This window comes from Mauremys mutica, chromosome 5 (assembly GCF_020497125.1).
Source record: "Mauremys mutica isolate MM-2020 ecotype Southern chromosome 5, ASM2049712v1, whole genome shotgun sequence".
Taxonomy (NCBI): domain Eukaryota; kingdom Metazoa; phylum Chordata; order Testudines; family Geoemydidae; genus Mauremys; species Mauremys mutica.
In genome coordinates, this window is record NC_059076.1 from 97556480 (window position 1) to 97574111 (window position 17632).

General features: G+C 39.9%; 1 protein-coding gene across 5 annotated transcripts in view; it reads left to right on the top strand.

Moving 5' to 3' along the window:
* Window positions 1-16653, top strand: part of KCTD8 (potassium channel tetramerization domain containing 8) — a 170340-nt gene extending 153687 nt beyond the window's left edge. For 2 of the 5 annotated variants that reach the window (XM_045019262.1, XR_006579824.1), the window contains one exon: window positions 15413-15482. Coding sequence is in view for 2 of the 5 variants with exons in the window: in XM_045019260.1 (XP_044875195.1) it covers window positions 15413-15873 (461 nt within the window). In the remaining 3 variants the exon portion in view is untranslated. Of the gene's footprint in view, window positions 1-15412 lie in introns of all 5 variants that reach the window. The other 3 variants (XM_045019260.1, XM_045019261.1, XM_045019263.1) reach the window with 3 other exon arrangements.
* Window positions 16654-17632: the final 979 nt, after the last annotated feature.

The window sequence follows — 17632 nt, forward strand, 5'->3', positions numbered from 1 at the left end:
CCTGGGGTTCCTCCATCTCCCCAGTGTACATGGCCAGCGGCAGTCCCAGTAGCTGCTCTGGGTATTGGTCAGTCGGCAGTTCTGACATCTCCTCTGGTACTTGGCACTGTGGAGCTCGGTCTCTGGCGCAGAGCTTGGCAGTGGGCAAGGGATGTCTGCACCCTTCCCTGACTCTCTCACAACTGAGCTGTAGGGCCCGCCTTTTCTTCCTGTCTTGCCTCTCTGCTTCCAGTGGGTGGGGGGTGCTGTAGCTGGTTCGGCTCCACCGAGGGCAGAAGTGTCATCCCTCCCCATAAGGCTCAGGGGGAGGCCACTACACTTACTTTAAGTCTAAAGAAAACCAAATGAAAGGAGGTTGTTAAAATAATGTCTGCAGAGTCCAACTCAAATGGAAGGGAACTATTAGAAACAAGGATTCTGATATATTAATCCTGTTACATCTAGTTGACAGAACTGGAGCCTCTGTTATGACTATCCTTACTTTTCTCAGTTTGTCAGCCACAAACAGTTTTGTTACATGGTATCTACTGGCCAGTTTTTGAGCAGCCTGGCTGATTTTTTTAGTGCCAGAACAGTTGCCGGTCAGCAGAAATAATGTACTGCATTTTTTGCTGTGCATCTGTGCAGCTGCATGTACAGTGATCTTAACTACCAGCTGCACACGTCATGGCTGGGAGCATGCCGTGGCCTCCTGACCAGCACCCGAGCCCACCCTGCATATGTGCAGTGTACTGGGACAGAGACCAGCTAATGGGGAAGTGACTCCCTAGACCACACCTAAATCCCTCCAAATCTAAATAATTTTCAAAGATCTGAGCTCCTCCCAATAGTTCTCCCCAGCCCCGGGACCTTGCCCCATTCACAGACTGGCTGCCTCAGAGGTGGCAACGCTAATAAGTCCATTAAGTTCAGTGGAGTTACTCCTGATCTACATCACTGTAAGTTGAGGGGAGTCAGATGCAACGATTCTGCCAGGGTTCCTCTCAACAGCTGGGCAAAGCTGAGCAAGAGAGGGCACGTGGATCCCCTCTCCTTTCCATATCACTATGTAGAGTACAGCCAGAAATCAGGTGCTTGTTTAAGTGACTGAGCTTCTAGACAAATTCTTAAGGTTTGTGATTTCACCCATTCTTTCATATCAGCAGGTGGGTCCAAGGATAGTCACTGGAGGGAACACACACTGGACCTCCAAAAATAAAGTGTAGGGGCCATTCCTCAGTGCATCCACCCAACCTCCCTACCTAGGGATTCCACCCATCCATTTCTACCTACCTCAGCACTCTGCATAATATTGCTATGTATCATTGTTGGTACCTACGCACATCTGCTGGTGGGGATGCAGCTTCTACACCCATAATATAGCCCTGATTATGCATGGAGCAACTGCTTTTGTTATGTAAGGGTGTTGAGTGTGGCTTGACAGTTCAAAAAGTCATCCTCCTCAGGCAACAATGCAAAGTTCTGAATGCTGATCAAAACAGAAAACTGCCTGCTGCGGCTAGGAGCAGACTTTGGCTTGTGTGCTCTTAGTTAGATGTAAGGTTAATGGAAGGTATTTAAAACAAGCCCTCCTTGTGTTACTGTAAAAAAACACCACTACTTCTTTGGTTATGCATGAGATTATGGATGAGATCCACAAATTTAATGTAGATAAATGTAAAGTAATGCACATTGGAAAAAATAACCCCAACTATATATACAATATGATGAGGGCTAATTTAGCTACAACTAATCAGGAAGGAGATCTTGGCGTCATCATGCATAGTTCTCTGAAGACGTCCACGCAGTGTGCAGTGGCAGTCAAAAAAGCAAACAGGATGTTAGGAATCATTAAAAAAGGGATAGAGAATAAGATGGAGAATATCTTATTGCCCTTATATAAATCCATGGTACACTCACATCTTGAATATTGCATATAGGTGTGGTCTCCTCATCTCAAAAAAGATATACTGGCATTAGAAAAGGTTCAGAGAAGGGCAACTAAAATTATTAGGGGTTTGGAACAGATCCCATATGAGGAGAGATTAAAGAGGCTAGGACTTTTCAGATATGATAGAAGTATATAAAATCATGAGTGGTGTGAAGAAAGTGAATAAAGAAAAGTTATTTACTTGTTCCCATATTATAAGAACTAGGGACCACCAAATGAAATTAATGGGCAGCAGGTTTAAAACAAATAAAAGGAAGTTCTTCTTCACACAGCACACAGTCAGTCTGTGGAATTCCTTGCCTGAGGAGGTTGTGAAGGCTAAGACTATAACAAGCTTAAAAGAGAACTAGATAAATTCCTGGAGGTTAAGTCCATTAATGGCTATTAGCCAGGATGGGTAAGGAATGGTGTCCCTAGCCTCTGTCAGAGGATGGAGATGAATGGCAGGAGAGAGATCATTTGATCATTCCCTCTGGCACATCTGGCATTGGCCACTGTTGGCAGACAGGATACTGGGCTGGACGGACCTTTAGTCTGACCCAATATGGCCGTTCTTATGAGATTTCAAAATAGCAAATGTTGCGAAGTGTATGACTGTTACAGGAGAGAAGAAACATCTGTTTTAATACCAAATCAAACTTATCTATAGTTTTTGTTCATATTTTGTATTCTTTTGTGAGTTTTATCTAATTGCACAACAAAAACTTAGGAAAACTCTCACTGTTGAAATGGAATGAAAATCCTAATTAGTGAAGTGAGTATAGTACTGAATGAGCTTGTATACAATGTAAATGGCTACTTACGAATATGCATTGAGTGGTGCTATTGCAGCATTGTGTTTTTCTCTGTGACAGTATTCCCAAGTAATTGTTTCACCTGCTGGTCAATCCTCCTTTATGGCAGTCCAAGCGGGGAAAGAAAATAAGACAAAATAAATTAGTTCTGACTTAATGAAACTGTAGTATAAACAATTACTGACTGTGCCTTTGGATAAATTCAGATGGAACTATTAGAATTATAGCAATAGCCTGCAAATCTGTTTTCACTGGGAGGGAGGTTAACTATGGTGAGAGAAAATTGTTGTAGTTTATTTAGCAGATATGAGATTTTAATGTAAAAGTTTTTCTTAAACAGTATCTGTTGTGTTTCCAAACTGATCTTTTTTTCAGGGCTGTTTCCTCTTTTCCATACTTCAATATTGTTGTTCAACACTAGTGGAACCTTATAATGAAAAGAGTAATAGCTACTCTATGCCACGCTTTGCCTAATTGAAATAGTCCTCAGAGCTAGGTGTTTTCCCAGTTTGTAGTGCTAATGCAAAATTTTATAAATAAATGTAACACTTCTCTGCAATTTTCACATTCTACTTTCTTGTATCATTCTTTGTTTACTTTAGTCCTACTTTTTGTATAGCTAAATTATATAGATACCATTGGTCTTCATCTCAGTATTGTCAACACACAGTTTGTTGTGACTTTCACAATATTTGGTGTTTCTCTTAAAGCCCCAGTACCTGGGGTCATTTGAATATGTGAAAGATTCAACTTTCTTTAAAAATACTACCACTCTGATCTGGTAGTTCTTTACATTCAGTTTGCAAGAATCCCATCCAGAATTTTTATTATTCTTTTAGGTTTTAAAAATGATTCTTCAGAAAGAATTAAAAATAAATTCATACAAATTGTACCATGTGTGGCAAGGCACTTCTTTCATCTCGCCAGACCAAGCACTTCCACCTCTGGCAATGATGGGCGTGGGGTAAATAGCCCCACTCTACTGTGGCAGCATTTGTCCTTCCCCCCTTCTGTGCTGCTTTAGCCATATTTCCTGGGTAGGCCTCAGAGTAGGCCTACGGGGTGATCATCCACCAAACAAAAGGGGAATAGTCCTATAAACACAAAAACAAAGGGTGATACCTTCCCCTGCCTCCTCGCTGGGGCTGGCTGTCCTTCCCCTAGCAGGCACTCAGGCTAAAGAAGTTTATTTCCCTGCTGCCACTAGCTTGTCTCTCTCGTCCTCCTGGTTTTAAAAGGTCTCAGGCAGCCTTTAACTGGATCCAGGTGTTCCTAACTGACCTGAGATAATCCCTTCTCAGCTTATAGGGAAGAGGGCCTTTAACAGTCTAGGGATAACATATCTGCCTTCTCACACCCTCTTGCAGCCTTCAGGCCTGACAGTGTCACACATGGCTATTAGCTTCAGAAAACAATCTGTTTTGTTTTAACAAAAATACCGTGGCTTATAATAATTTTTACTATAGCTGATCATGTAATGCATTGCAAATAAATTATCAGATTAATTTAACCCTTTTTACTATTCACAGATATCTACAATCTTGATTTCTGTTTGTCTCAAGTATTCACCACCAGGGCCAGAGCAAGGAAGTTTCACGCCCTAGGCGAAACTTCCACCTTGCGCCCCCCCCGCTAACCCCGCCCCTTGTGGCAGCTAACCGAGCCCCCTACCCGGGGATCCCGCCACCCCACCCGCCCAGGGAGCCCTCCCCCCCCCGTGGCAGCTAATCCCGCCCGAGGAGGCCCCCGCCTGCGGAGACTCCCCCTCTGCGGCAGCTAACCCTGCCCGTGGAGACCCCCCCCCTGCAGCAGCTAACCCCATCTGGGGAGACTCCCCACCCCACGGAAGCTAACCCTGCCCGGGAAGCCCCCCCCCGTGGCAGCTAACCCCACCTGGGGAGCCCCCCCCATGGCAGCTAACCCCACCTGGGGAGACCCCCCCCACGGCAGCTAACCCTGCCTGGGGAGCCCGCCCCAGCTCACCTCGGCTCCGCCTCCTCCTCTGAGCATGCCGGCATCGCTCTAATTCTCCTTCCCTCCCAGGCTTGCGGTGCCGATTGGAGGAGACTTAAAGCGGGGGCTGTGTGCTCAGCGGAGGAGGCAGAGTGGAGGTGATCTGGGGTGGGGAGTGGTTCCCCTGTGTGTGCCCCCCCCCCGTTACTGCGGGCGGCCCTCCCCGCGTCCCCTGCCCCAGCTCACCTCCACTCCACCTCCTCACCTGAGCGGGCTTTTAGGCGCCCCCAACTACTAGGCGCCCTCGGCGGTCGCCTAGTTTGCCTAAATGGTTGCACCGGCCCTGTTCACCACATAGTTTAGATTAACATATTTTCAGACTGAGTTGTGTGCAAATTATTCAACTTTGACTTTTTGTTGTGTATCATTGGACAACTAAATCACATGTATTGCCTCTGCTCCCTGATTGGATTATTAAAAGTTTTAAAATAGGAGAATAATGAATTCTGGCTCCTTGAGAATTAAATTGGCAAAGTAGAATATCTGGCCCCATGACTGTAGACCATTAATGGATCAGTATGTACCCATAGTTTCTAGACAGTGATATTTGAGGGTGAAACTCACCCCTGTGCAGAAGGCACCACTTAAGTGGGTCAAAGGACCAATTTGATATTTGGATGCCTTCCCCCTTAAGTTTCATTCTTGGGTATATTCCCAATACCTGGGTATTTCCTGGTAACAAGGCAGTGTGGTTCCAACATGCAGGTTTGGTCACTAAAAAATTAATCCTGTGAAAATGGAAAAGTTGATCCTCACTATATATTGAAGCCTGGCTCAGGGATATGGCTTACCTCACAGCTAACGAATGACTGGCAGAAAATTCAAAGCAATTTGGGCTGACTTTTTAAAGGTTTATTATTAACATAGACCCTGAAGATAGCTATGTTGCTTCTCCTCCCCTCCCTTATCCTAACCTTTATTTACTTTGTGTAGTATAAGGGATCTGGTATTTTGGTAAATTTGTTGTATTTGGAAAAATTAATAAAAAATTATAAATAAAAAGCAGAATTCACCACTTAAGTCCCTTCCTTTTCTTCCTCTGTCACAGATGTAGAAGTTTTTCATCTGCTGTCCCGTAACCCCTCCACTTACCCAATGACAGCATCCCATCCCATCTCTTGATTGCCCTAGCACCTATTCTCATCCCCTACCATACTCTTCTCTTTAATCTCTCTCTCTTTGTCCCTGCCCCCCACTCCCAGCTCTTTCCCTTCTGTGATGGGGTTTACAGACCCTACAGTCAGGTAAAAAGAGTGATAGAACGGTATTGGGCGAAGAAGCTGCTGGGCATGATCCCCATGAAGGATATGCTTAAAAGGGAGCTCTGGTAGTACGACATGGCGGGAACGTGGAGAAGAGCCTGGCTACAAGAAGGCAGACAGACTGCAGCCGCTGAGGCAGAGCAATCTAGAAGAGAAGGACTGGGACTATGAATAAGGCTTGACGGGGATCCTTCTTCCCCCTTGGCTAAGAGGAAGGAGACCTGGACTCTGAGGGTAAGCTAGGAAGCAAACCTCCTCTCCTAAGCTGATGCCCTGAACTACTGAGACTGTGGAAGCAGAAGGCTGGGGGCCATACCCCAAATTGAAGGGAACTAGGGAAAGTAGAAAATGACCCAGGGGAGGCTGATCTGGAGTGGCAGCCGGAAGGGACTGAGCAACCCCTCACTTCTCTCCCGTTGGGCCCTGAGCTGAGACCCGGTGGAGAGGTAGAGCCTGGGTCCTGCCTCCTGAGAGATCCTGGAGGACCTGGGAGAGGGAACAAACTGTAGCTTGGCAGCCATGCCCTTGGACTGCCCAGAAGAGTTACCTCAAGGTTTGGCGAGACTGTTTGGATGCAGCATGACCACTAGGCCTGCTGGCCCCGAGCAAAACTTGCTACTCCCTCAGAATACAAGCATGTTTTAGTCTCTCCTGTTTTAAAGAAAACTACCCTTGATGCCACTTATCTCTCCAACTGTCACCCCACCTCCCTTTCATCTTCTAAGCTCATTGAACACATTGTTTCCAATTGCTACTGTGGTCTTCTCCTCCAGTGCCATCTTAGACCCTCTCCAGTCCAGCTTCTGCCCCTTGCACTGTACTGACACCATTCTCATCAAAGACCTCTTCCTAGCTAAAGCTCAAAACAAGTGCTCTATCCTCATTCTCCATGACCCATCAGACACCTTTGATGCAGTTGACCACGTTCTTATTAAAATCTTGTCCTTCCTTGTCTCCCATGATTCTGTCCTCTCCTGGTTCTTCTACCTCTCTAATCAGTCCTTCAGCATGTCTTTTGAAGGAACTTCCTCATCCCCGTCCACCTTTCTGGATATTTCGGGATATTTTCTTGATCCCCTTCTCTTCTCACTTGACACCTTATCTCCAGGTAATCTCATCCCCAAATACAAATTCAACTACCACCTCTATGCTGGTGACTCATAGATCTACCTCACCTCTCCAGGCCTGTCTCCTTCGGTCAAAACTAAAATCTCAGCCTCTCTCTGACATCTCCTTGTGGATGTCTAGCTATCAGCTCATATTCAACATCACTAAAACAAAGCTCTTCTCCCCGCCCCAAAGCCCTCCATGCTACTTCCATTCTTGATCACTGTGGAGAATACCATCATCTTGCCTGTCACTCAGGGCCATTACCTGGGCATCATCTTTGACTTGGATCTCTGTCTAGGGCCTCACATTGAGGCTTTAATCTAATTCATGGTGATTCTCTATGCATAACATCTAAGAGACAGCCTTTCCTGTCCATTCACATAGCTACTACTCTTGTTGAGGCTCTCAACTCACATCTGGATTACTGTAACATGCCCCACTCATGTCTGTTCAGAATGCTACTGCATTCTCTGACCTAGTCCATCATTTTTACCCATCTCTTTACATCCTTCCTCTGGCTCCCCCTTCTCTATCACATCAAACACAAGCTACTTGTCTTCACTTTCAAGGTCTTTCATCGCCTATTCCCACCCTACCTATCATCTCTCATTCGCTATAGAGATGTCAACTCCTGCCTCTGATTGGCCCATGATACCTTTCTCCTCCCGCGCACATTTGTTAGATTTTCCAGTAAGCGCATTTGTACTTTCTCCCATGCTGCCCCTCACAAGTGGGAAGAGTTCCTTGTAAACATCTGCAAAAGTACCTCATTATCCTCCTTCAAACTCTCCGTTTCTGTTGTGATGCCTGCAAAAAACTTGACAACGGTTTGGCCCCAGGTGTGCTGATGCCACTGCATACCATGCTGACCAGTATTGTCTCCTTGTTTCCTTGTACTCCTCCATCTATCAATCTGAATCCATCTATGGTCTCCTGTCTTATACTTAGTTTATAAACTCTTTAGGGTAGGGACCGTTTGTATAGCCCCTAGCACTATGGGGTCTTGTTCAAAGGCTAGGGATCCTAGGCACTATGTAAATACAAATAATAAGAAGTCCCATCTAGGATCTATTTTTATTACTTGAGTAGGATTTATTTGGTGCAGAGGCCTTGTACTGGACCTGTGTGCCTGGCTTGCCTGTAACAAGTATATATAAATATAAGGAAATATTGTGATATCTCCAGTATCCCTGTAGGGTAACTTAATGACTATTGACTTTTTAAAGGTGATCCATAATCTCTTTTCCTTACATTCTGTTAATTCTATGTTACTGCAAATCTTTCAGCTTCTCCCCTTCTTCTGCAAATGTGTGTGTCTTTCTGTTAAATATTTCAGGCCTGATTCGTCACTGTGTTACTGCAGGTTAGTGCGGTGTAACTCCACTGATTTCAAAGGAGCTATACAGGTGTAAAACTGAGCAACACAATAGTGAATCAGGCTTCAGTCTTTTTGGGTTGTGTATTCATTAGATTGACATGTTTTGGAACTTAACACGTTTGCTTTTTTATGTGAAGATAGAATACTATTTGCACACTGACTGTATGTACAATACATCCTTTCTGCTTGCATTATTCTCTGTCATTAAAGGCAGTAACTTTACATATTTTAACATAATGCTTTTTTATTTAAAATGTACATCATAAAAATTAGGGGTGTGTGTCTTTTTTTTTTTTTTTACAAAATTAATCAAGAGAAAGAAATTGTTTACCCAAAGTGGATGCATGCTGAATAATCTATAAAGCAAATCTAGCAATTTGGTCCTATAGTTAGTATGTTGTTATTGGCACATGTTTACGTATTTTAGGATGTAATGCCCCATTGGTTTCATACTCTGTTTCTTTTTTTTTATGTATAAGATCTTAATGATAAAACAAGAGATGGATTGTGCCACCAGTGTTGAAATAATTAATTTGAATTGTATTTCAGGCTCGTGACATGAAAGTTCCAAAGAATCACAGCACTTGACTGTGCCCGTTCAGTAGTTAGTAAGACACTAAAAGCTCTCAGCAGAAATTTCTGACCCTATGACAGGATCCTTGCAGATTGAGAAATTGCCAATATCCAGGGGGCCTGTGTTACGGGTACAGAACTACACAAATCTAAGATGGGTATTTTGTGAATTATAGGCCTGTTACTAGTTCTTGAATCCTGAAGATAATTCACTGTGGCCTCTATTTCTTCCAGTTGATTTAATTCTCTATCAGTTCTCAATAACCAAATGTACAGCAGGATTTTGATTCAAGAGTGCATTCCCCATTGTTTTGCATTTTCCATATTGCCTAAAGTACTGTCATTAGTACAATGTAACACTATATACAGACTTCCAAGATCAGTGTTATCTAGGGCATGATTTCTCTAATGTGAGCCATTTTCTAATACCAGAGCTCATGCTTGGTATTCTGCCAAGTCTCTGTTAACATGTTTTTACATATGATGCAAATTCACATTAACATTATTTTGTTACACATGTTTGCAGGAAAGAAAATTATGAAAAATGGAAGAGCGAGTGGTGAAGATTAGGCATTTTTTCTAGGGCTTGTAAAATAATAGTTAACAAAGAAAAATGTGAGAAAATAGCATGGGAACTGAAAAAATTAACAAATAAAATTGTTTGAAATTATATTTTAAAAAATATAGGAAAAAAGGGACAATAAGAACTGTGTTGATTTTTGTGTACTGCAAAGTGGTGATTATATTGTCAGAACAAATTACAATAATAGGACCTTTGACAATAAAGCAGGAAAAAACTTAATACAAGTTCTGAATAAAGATTTCTTAAAACAAATGATTAGGACCAAGATTCTCAGACATGGATGTCTTAAATTCATATTTAAGCATCTTCGTAAGTGGATTGATTTTCACATGTGCTGAGTAACTGGAAGCTCCCACTAAAATCAGAGGTAACTTGGGGTGTAAATGTGATTAGCTCCTTAACTGTGGTGATTCTTGCTTCCATGTAGGGCTGGCTGGAAAATGAGAATTCTGTTTCACAGAAATTGTTGAGGTTTGGGAATTTGTTTTTGTTACGAAGCAGAATGGAAACAAGACCTTTCAAAAAAATTTGTGGCAAAAAAATAGGAGTGTGAGTGCGAGCAAGAGAGAGACCCATTCCAGAATAGCCAATAGTCTTGTGTTTAGGGCATTCACATGGGATGTGATTCAGAGCAGGGACTTGAATCTGGGCCTCCCATATCTTTCTCTTGATCTCTCTCATTGAAGCTATCTCACTTTGTATAAATAATGAAATATTGATTGGTTCAGAGAAAGAGAGACTGACTTTATAGCATAGTGGTTATAGAGCTCACTTGGGATATGGAACATCCAGGTTCAAGTCACTGCTCCAGTTCAGCGAGAGCTATTCTGGCATGGGTCTTCTTATTCTATCCTAGACCAGAGAAACTTTCTGGATGGACTTTTTGTGGAACCAGAAATGTTTTCTGTGAACACTTCAATTTTGACAGATCAGCATTCTCTGATGAAAACACATTTAATCGAAAATTCCCAACCAGCTCTACTTGCATATACATGATTAACCTTATCATCATCAAGTATCAGAGGGGTAGCCGTGTTAGTCTGGTTCTGTAGAAGCAGCAAAGAATCCTGTGGCACCTTATAGACTAACAGACGTTTTGCAGCATGAGCTTTCGTGGGTGAATACCCGAAGAAGTGGGTATTCACCCACGAAAGCTCATGCTGCAAAACGTCTGTTAGTCTATAAGGTGCCACAGGATTCTTTGCTGCTTATCATCATCAAATTTGATATGGGAAAAGAATTTCCCTTAAAGGTCTGAGGAGAGATGCTGCTGTCCTCTGTCTTTTTTCAGGTTGGTAACTTCTTTCTCGAAGTCAAAAATTTTGCAACCACCTTCTGTTTACTAGAAAACTAAGAATAAAATATGAATCTATGATGACAATAAGCCTATCTAATGTATTTGTTTGGGTGTTTTGAGAATTAGACATGCAATACTTAACTTTCAAGAGTAAGGGCATGCAAGGAGTAGGGGAGCAAGGTTTTCTTTGCTTAGTTTGTAATAAAATGTTTAATGTCTCGTGACCTTACCCCCCCCACTTGCCTTTTCTGAGCCCCCTAGGGTTGTGATACACAGGTTGAGAAACACTGCTTTACAGAACTAAACTAGGGTTGTCAATTAGGTTCCAAGTATGCAGAATTCAATGCACTTCTTGTGCTTGTAGTAGGCATTGGTGGATGCTGATTGTTCCTGACTTGTCTTTCAATGTTTCTATATTACGTTTTCCCCACCCTCATTTCCTTTCTTCTTGTATCTTCCAACATAGCTTTCTCCCAACCCTCTGGGGTGTGTAGGAAACCATTTTGGGAGGAGGTACCATGTCAGTGTTCTGGCTGTCTGCATCTCCCCAGTAAATCATCTTCAATGTATTTCCTTTCTGTTTGGTTGGATGTGCAATGCTGCAGTTTGCCCTCATTTTTATGGTTGCCTTGTGTAACCTACTTGCCAGGAAATGGCATTTTTCACAATAGGCATAATATTTTTTTTTAAATTACAGATTTATTACTAATAAGACAAAACTAGACAGTTTTTGGACTAGTTGATTTCCCTGGAAGAAGATGACTTGCCAGTAAAACAGTTTCACTCAGTGTTTTCCCTTGTAGGTAATGCTATATCTAATAAAAAACCCTCTTGGAAAAGCAATACATCCAAAAAAATATGCATGTGTGATATCCTGAAGAAAAGATTAGATTGGATAGTGGTGTCCATTGTCTGACCTATCTCATACCAAATAAATCCCCCTCTTTATATATCTAGACAGGATTACTATGTATAAATCAAGAAGCAGTAATTAGAAATGAATGGATGAAAGTCCCCACCCAGATGGCTTTCCTCAAGGAGTCCTCATCACTCATGCCATCTTACCTTTTCAAAAAGGTGTTTAGGTAAAAGATATTGTAAAGACTGTCTTGATTCCAGGTTTACACCAGATGGAGTAAATATGACACAAGGTTTTCTTTTAATTCTTTTTTTGATACAAAGCACTTATCACTCACAGGCATGTGGTCCTAATCTTAAAGATAAATCGATTCATTCTCTTCAAATACTACATAACCATTCACACACCATTGAGCTTAACACTATTAAAGGGTAATTTCCCCTGAAGGAATTGTGCCCGCTGCAGCAACATTTGTGAGTCTTTTTATCATACAAAGGCAGGTAAAGAGATTAAGATAAAAGGCTTCATCAAGTGTGCAATCACATACACACTCTTTGCTTTGAACTGTCCATGTGTTCAAGCAGCAAATAAACATTCCTGAACATCTGAATGCTTCTGTACATAATAAGAAGATCTGACTGTACTCAGCCCACTACCAAATGTTTTGTTGATGTTAGGCAAGTGAGATCCCTCTCCCTTGCGCTGAGTACAGAACTAGAATTATTATGGAAAAATCATTTTGTCCTTTTATCATCTGAATATAATAAAACCTAATGGAATAAATCAAGGGACATATCTTGCCTTTGCCCATTTTCATAATCCTCATGATATTTTTATGATTCTCACCATTTCCTTTAGTTTCTCTATAATGATTCCTTAAGCACTTTACTATTACAGCTTTTGACTAATAGCAAACACTAAGGTTACAGTAGGGCTTTTGTTATAACCCTCTCTTTTCACATATTCAAACTTTCTCGGAGATTTTCCTTTTGGGTTGAATGTTTTTAACATGGTTTCACCCAAAGATGATTTAAAAAAATGCAAAATCTGTTTCACATTTTTGAGTTACTGGAAGGCAAATGATTATAGTCCTGATTTTCCTTTAAGCTAAGGCTCCTTTACATTGCCCTGACAGAGTAAAAGGGCCCTAATCACATTCCTACCCACTTTAAGGTCCCTTTCCTCTCAGAATAGTGTATAGAAGTCTTAATATAAATGAGATTTAGGGTCATATAATGTTTTCACTATAGAAAGATCAGGATGAAACCCTGGCCCCATTCAAGTCAACTGGTATTTTGCCATTGACTTCAATGGGGCCAGGTTTTCACCCTAACACTTTTTGCACATAAATTTTTAAAAAAAATTGATGAACTTTTGGGAGCAGATCCTCAGATGTTGTCAAAACTTTTTTTTTTTTTGGATGAAAAATGGCTTTTTGATAAAACAATTTTCCACAAAAACATTTAAATTGAAAATGTTCAAGTTATCATTGAAAAAATCAAAACTCAACTTTCTTCCAGTTTTTTGTTTAAAACTGAAAAAAAATCACACTGATATTTGTTTTTATTGTTTGACAAAAATGGCAAGTATTTATTAGAAGTGTTTCATTTTTTGTCAAAAAAAAAGTGCTAGAAAAATCATTATTGCCTGACCTGCTCTATTAGCTAACACTTTATCTAATCTGTGTATTTAACAGAATTATTTGTTTCCTGATAGGTTTTCCATTACTGTATATTGGACACAAGTGATGTGTTGAATATTTTTTTTTATTTTCAAATTATCATGATATTTATTTCCATCTCTATATTTATCCATATGTGTCATATTCAGCTGTAACTTCTGTACTGTGGAGGAAATAAGATTCTTCTGCTCCTAACACCCTTTTAATAGTTCATCAAAATAGAAAACCTGAAGTGTCTTAACGATCTGTGCATATGCTTGCAACTTTTATGAGAACTCTGCAGTATAACAATCTCCTGTAAAAGCAAATCTACTTATAAACAAACAGAAAAAAAACTGAGACATACTGTATGAATAAAAAAACTGTGAGTGGAGAAGAAAGATCATTACCAGTTTCACTACTGTACACACAGTAAAAGCAACATTTGAAATAAATGTAATAGGCTGAATTATAGAAGCTCAGAGAGGGTGTACACTAAACAGAGAGACTCTCCAAGCCAACTCCTTTCTTCTCCAGTGCATCTGCAGAGGAAGCAGCCAAATAATTTGGATTTGAATATGCTCACCCTAATTTTGAGTCTGATCTATGAATGTTTAAAAGAAACAAATATCTGTCCTTCAAAGTAAAATATGAATAAGTGGTAATATCACAATTCTTCTAGCGTTCCCAACTTGACATTTTTTTATTGTAGGAAACAGAGCTTGAGAGAATTTTTCATAACCTGTTCAGATAGTTTAGCTTTTTCTGTTTGCGAATTTTCCATGAGCAGCTGTTTTTTCAGACTTATTTAGAGAATATTTTCCGCTAATAATTCTTGGTCTATAGATTGTGGATAATTCATTGACATATTCATTATCTGAAATTCCATATTTGAGCTGCATTGGTTAGCTATGGTTGAACATATAGGACCCAAGGGATTGTTTCTGTTTCCAGTCTGGATGAGCATAGCTCTTCGAATCAGGTTTTCAGTACAAGTAATTACATTTAGGAATCCAATGTTCACTTTCCATGAATATTTTGTAATATTGTGGATAGTTTTATCAATCATTTCTGTCAGTACCTTTGTTTGATAGAATCTACATGGAAAGCAAACAAAGAAGGGGGGCATGAACACAGGCAAAGCACATTCCTTTTTTTTTTTATCTGAGCAAATATCCATGCAAAAAATATGTTCACCCAAGTCTACTATGAAGTCTTGTGACCTACAAAACTGCCCTTCTGCCTCTCTGGTAAACAACCCAAGGGAGATTATGTAGATGTGGTAGACATCACAGACACTAATACTAAACAAGTATGTGATAAGAATCAGGTCCCGAGACTCTCCATTAGTAGCATATATGAGAGTATTGCTTTGAGTCAGGTGCTTCAGTGCAATGGTGACATCTACAGAACACAGAACTAGTGGATATTTGTTAGAACATAATAACCCAGAGTTTCCTAAAACATAACCAGAACCCTAGGACCTTTTTTACTTAAGCAAAGGACAAGTTTTGCAAATTGTATGGCATTATTTTCCTAATACTCCAACAATCTAGTTTTCCATAATAAGCTACTTGGAGTATAATGGCAAAATAGCTCATTTAAACATGCCTGGAGGGATTTCTGGTGCAGATAATCTGTCAACATTATGCACATTTCATTGCCTGCAGAAGAATCCAAGAGATGAATTTATTCTTGACATGGAAATATATTTCAGTAGGGAGACTATTGTGTTAACTTCATATTGAACAGAAAGGTAGGTCCAGACTCTCAGTTGTGATAAAATGGCATAGTGCTAGTAAATAAAATGAAGCCACACCATCCTATGCCAGCTGAGAATCTGATCTGTAGTTTACAAAAGTGTGTCACAAAATAGTGTTAAAAACTGTAAAAACAGAGCCTAATTTTCTGTCTAGTTAATGTTTATAATTTTTTTTTTTTTGCTATTTTTAGGACCACCTCAGAGAACAGTGTCTCCCAAACAAGAACACGAAGAAAGGAAGCATGACAAAGTCACAGACAAAGGAAGCGAAAGTGGGACTTCCTGCAATGAGTTGTCCACCTCTAGTTGTGACAGCCATTCAGAGGCTAGCACTCCTCAAGAAAATGCTGCTAGCACCCAACAGTCAACAGCACACCAGCCAAATACTCTAACTTTGGATCGTCCATCAAAGAAGGCCCCAGTGCAGTGGATGCCACCTCCAGACAAACGCAGGAACAGTGAACTCTTTCAAACTCTCATTAGCAAGTCTAGAGAAACAAATCTTTCTAAAAAGAAGGTATGTGAGAAGCTGAGTGTTGAAGAAGAAATGAAAAAATGTATTCAAGATTTTAAAAATATCCATATTCCAGATTACTTTCCAGAGCGCAAACGGCCATGGCAGTCTGAACTCTTACAAAAATATGGGTTATAGTTAATTGCCTCCCTCATTAAGTATCTCTGGTGCATTTGATGTTTATTAAAGTTGCCACTATCCTACTGCTGTCCTCCTTATGGTCCACTCTGCAGTCAGAGTGATTCCTGCTGCTTATTTCTTTCTGTGAACAGTGGATGTTGGATAGTACACGGTTTCTTTAAAAGAAATTAAACAAATACAAGATGAATCTGGTCTAAACCATTTTATATTAGTAAAATAAAATGTGCATGATCAAGAAAGTTGGTTTTCATACTATAATCATCTGGGATTCATTGTCATTTTGTAACTCATCAAATAAAAAACCCAATCATCAGATCACTGCTCACTTTATGTCATCAGTAAAAGTTACTCAACCTTGCTATGGATGGAGAGAAACAGGGTTTTAAATTTGATAGAACTGGTTACAGAACCAAATCCCAATACTCTTTCAATGTTAATGCAATAAAGCAAATATCTATTTTGCATGAGCACAATGTTACAAATAAATCACACAAGAACAAGAGATTTGTCTGTTGCTTGGGTAAATATTTGTTTAATGCCAAGCCTATAAGCATAAAATGTCTTGGGGATTGAATTTGCAGATCTGTGATTTTTTTGTGTGTACAGTGTTCTGTATGTAAGGATGGTGTAAATATGCCTTATACTGTTTCATTATTGCACCAACATTCATCTATTAGTGCTTGTCAGAACTATTTCTGTGAAATGCAAACTTAATGGCAGATTGTGAAAACTGGTTTGATGGTCTGAAAGTTTCTGTTATCATGTTAGTCAACAAAATTGGAGAAAAATAAAAAAGACATTAATGTATTTATTAAAAAGAACCATCTGGTAGATTTTCTCGGCTATCATTGTCTTCTTTGAGTAGATCTAAGACTAATTGTTACAATTTGTTTTGTGTTTGCATAACACTTCAACTCTGTTACTGAAAAAAACAAAAACAAAGAAAATATGTTTCAACAGCCAGTAAGTAAATGTTTGGGTGCTAGAGTTTAATTGAAGTTTTTGACAGACACTCAGGAAGATCAACAGAACCACATTACTGATTTTAAAGCACACAACCAATTATGATAAAGATCTCAACCAGGAGTGCACTAACGAAATATTTTAACTGACCAAACAGAAACCAGTTCTGACAGCTATTGGAAAACTCCTCTTAAAATATTGGATTTCAAAATGTCAATAACCTGGTGTACTACATTTACAAATGATGAGGTTAGTATGAATATTCAACTCTAGAGTAGACAAAAACTGAATTCATAAACCAAATATGAAAATCAATATCTTTTTCAATATAACATAAAATCTCTGGTTAAAACAAACATGTTTTGAATCTATAAAAGTGTTGCTGGAGCATGGAGGAGATCTACTAAAGAATTGGCAAATGTGTGCATAAGTATTAATAATTATTAATACTATTATTATACTCATATATATATAGAGAGAGAGAGAGTTATGAAGATCTATAGATGTTCTTGCAGCAATGTAAGAAGACATAATTCTGTTCTTAATAATCATTTTAGCTAGATTTAGTAAATAAGGGTTGTAAACACCAGGATCATCCCCATCACCTTTGCAGCCTATGAGTCCTCTGATATAGGAGGTCATTTTTAATGAAAAATTGCATATTCTTGATAGCAGCTCAGCCACTTCATTCCTTCAGAAGGCATAATCACTATGTAAACCTAGTAACTATCAAGTTAAAGGTCTTATTTATAATGTTTAATGCACTCCATGATCTGGGACCAGAACGTCTAAA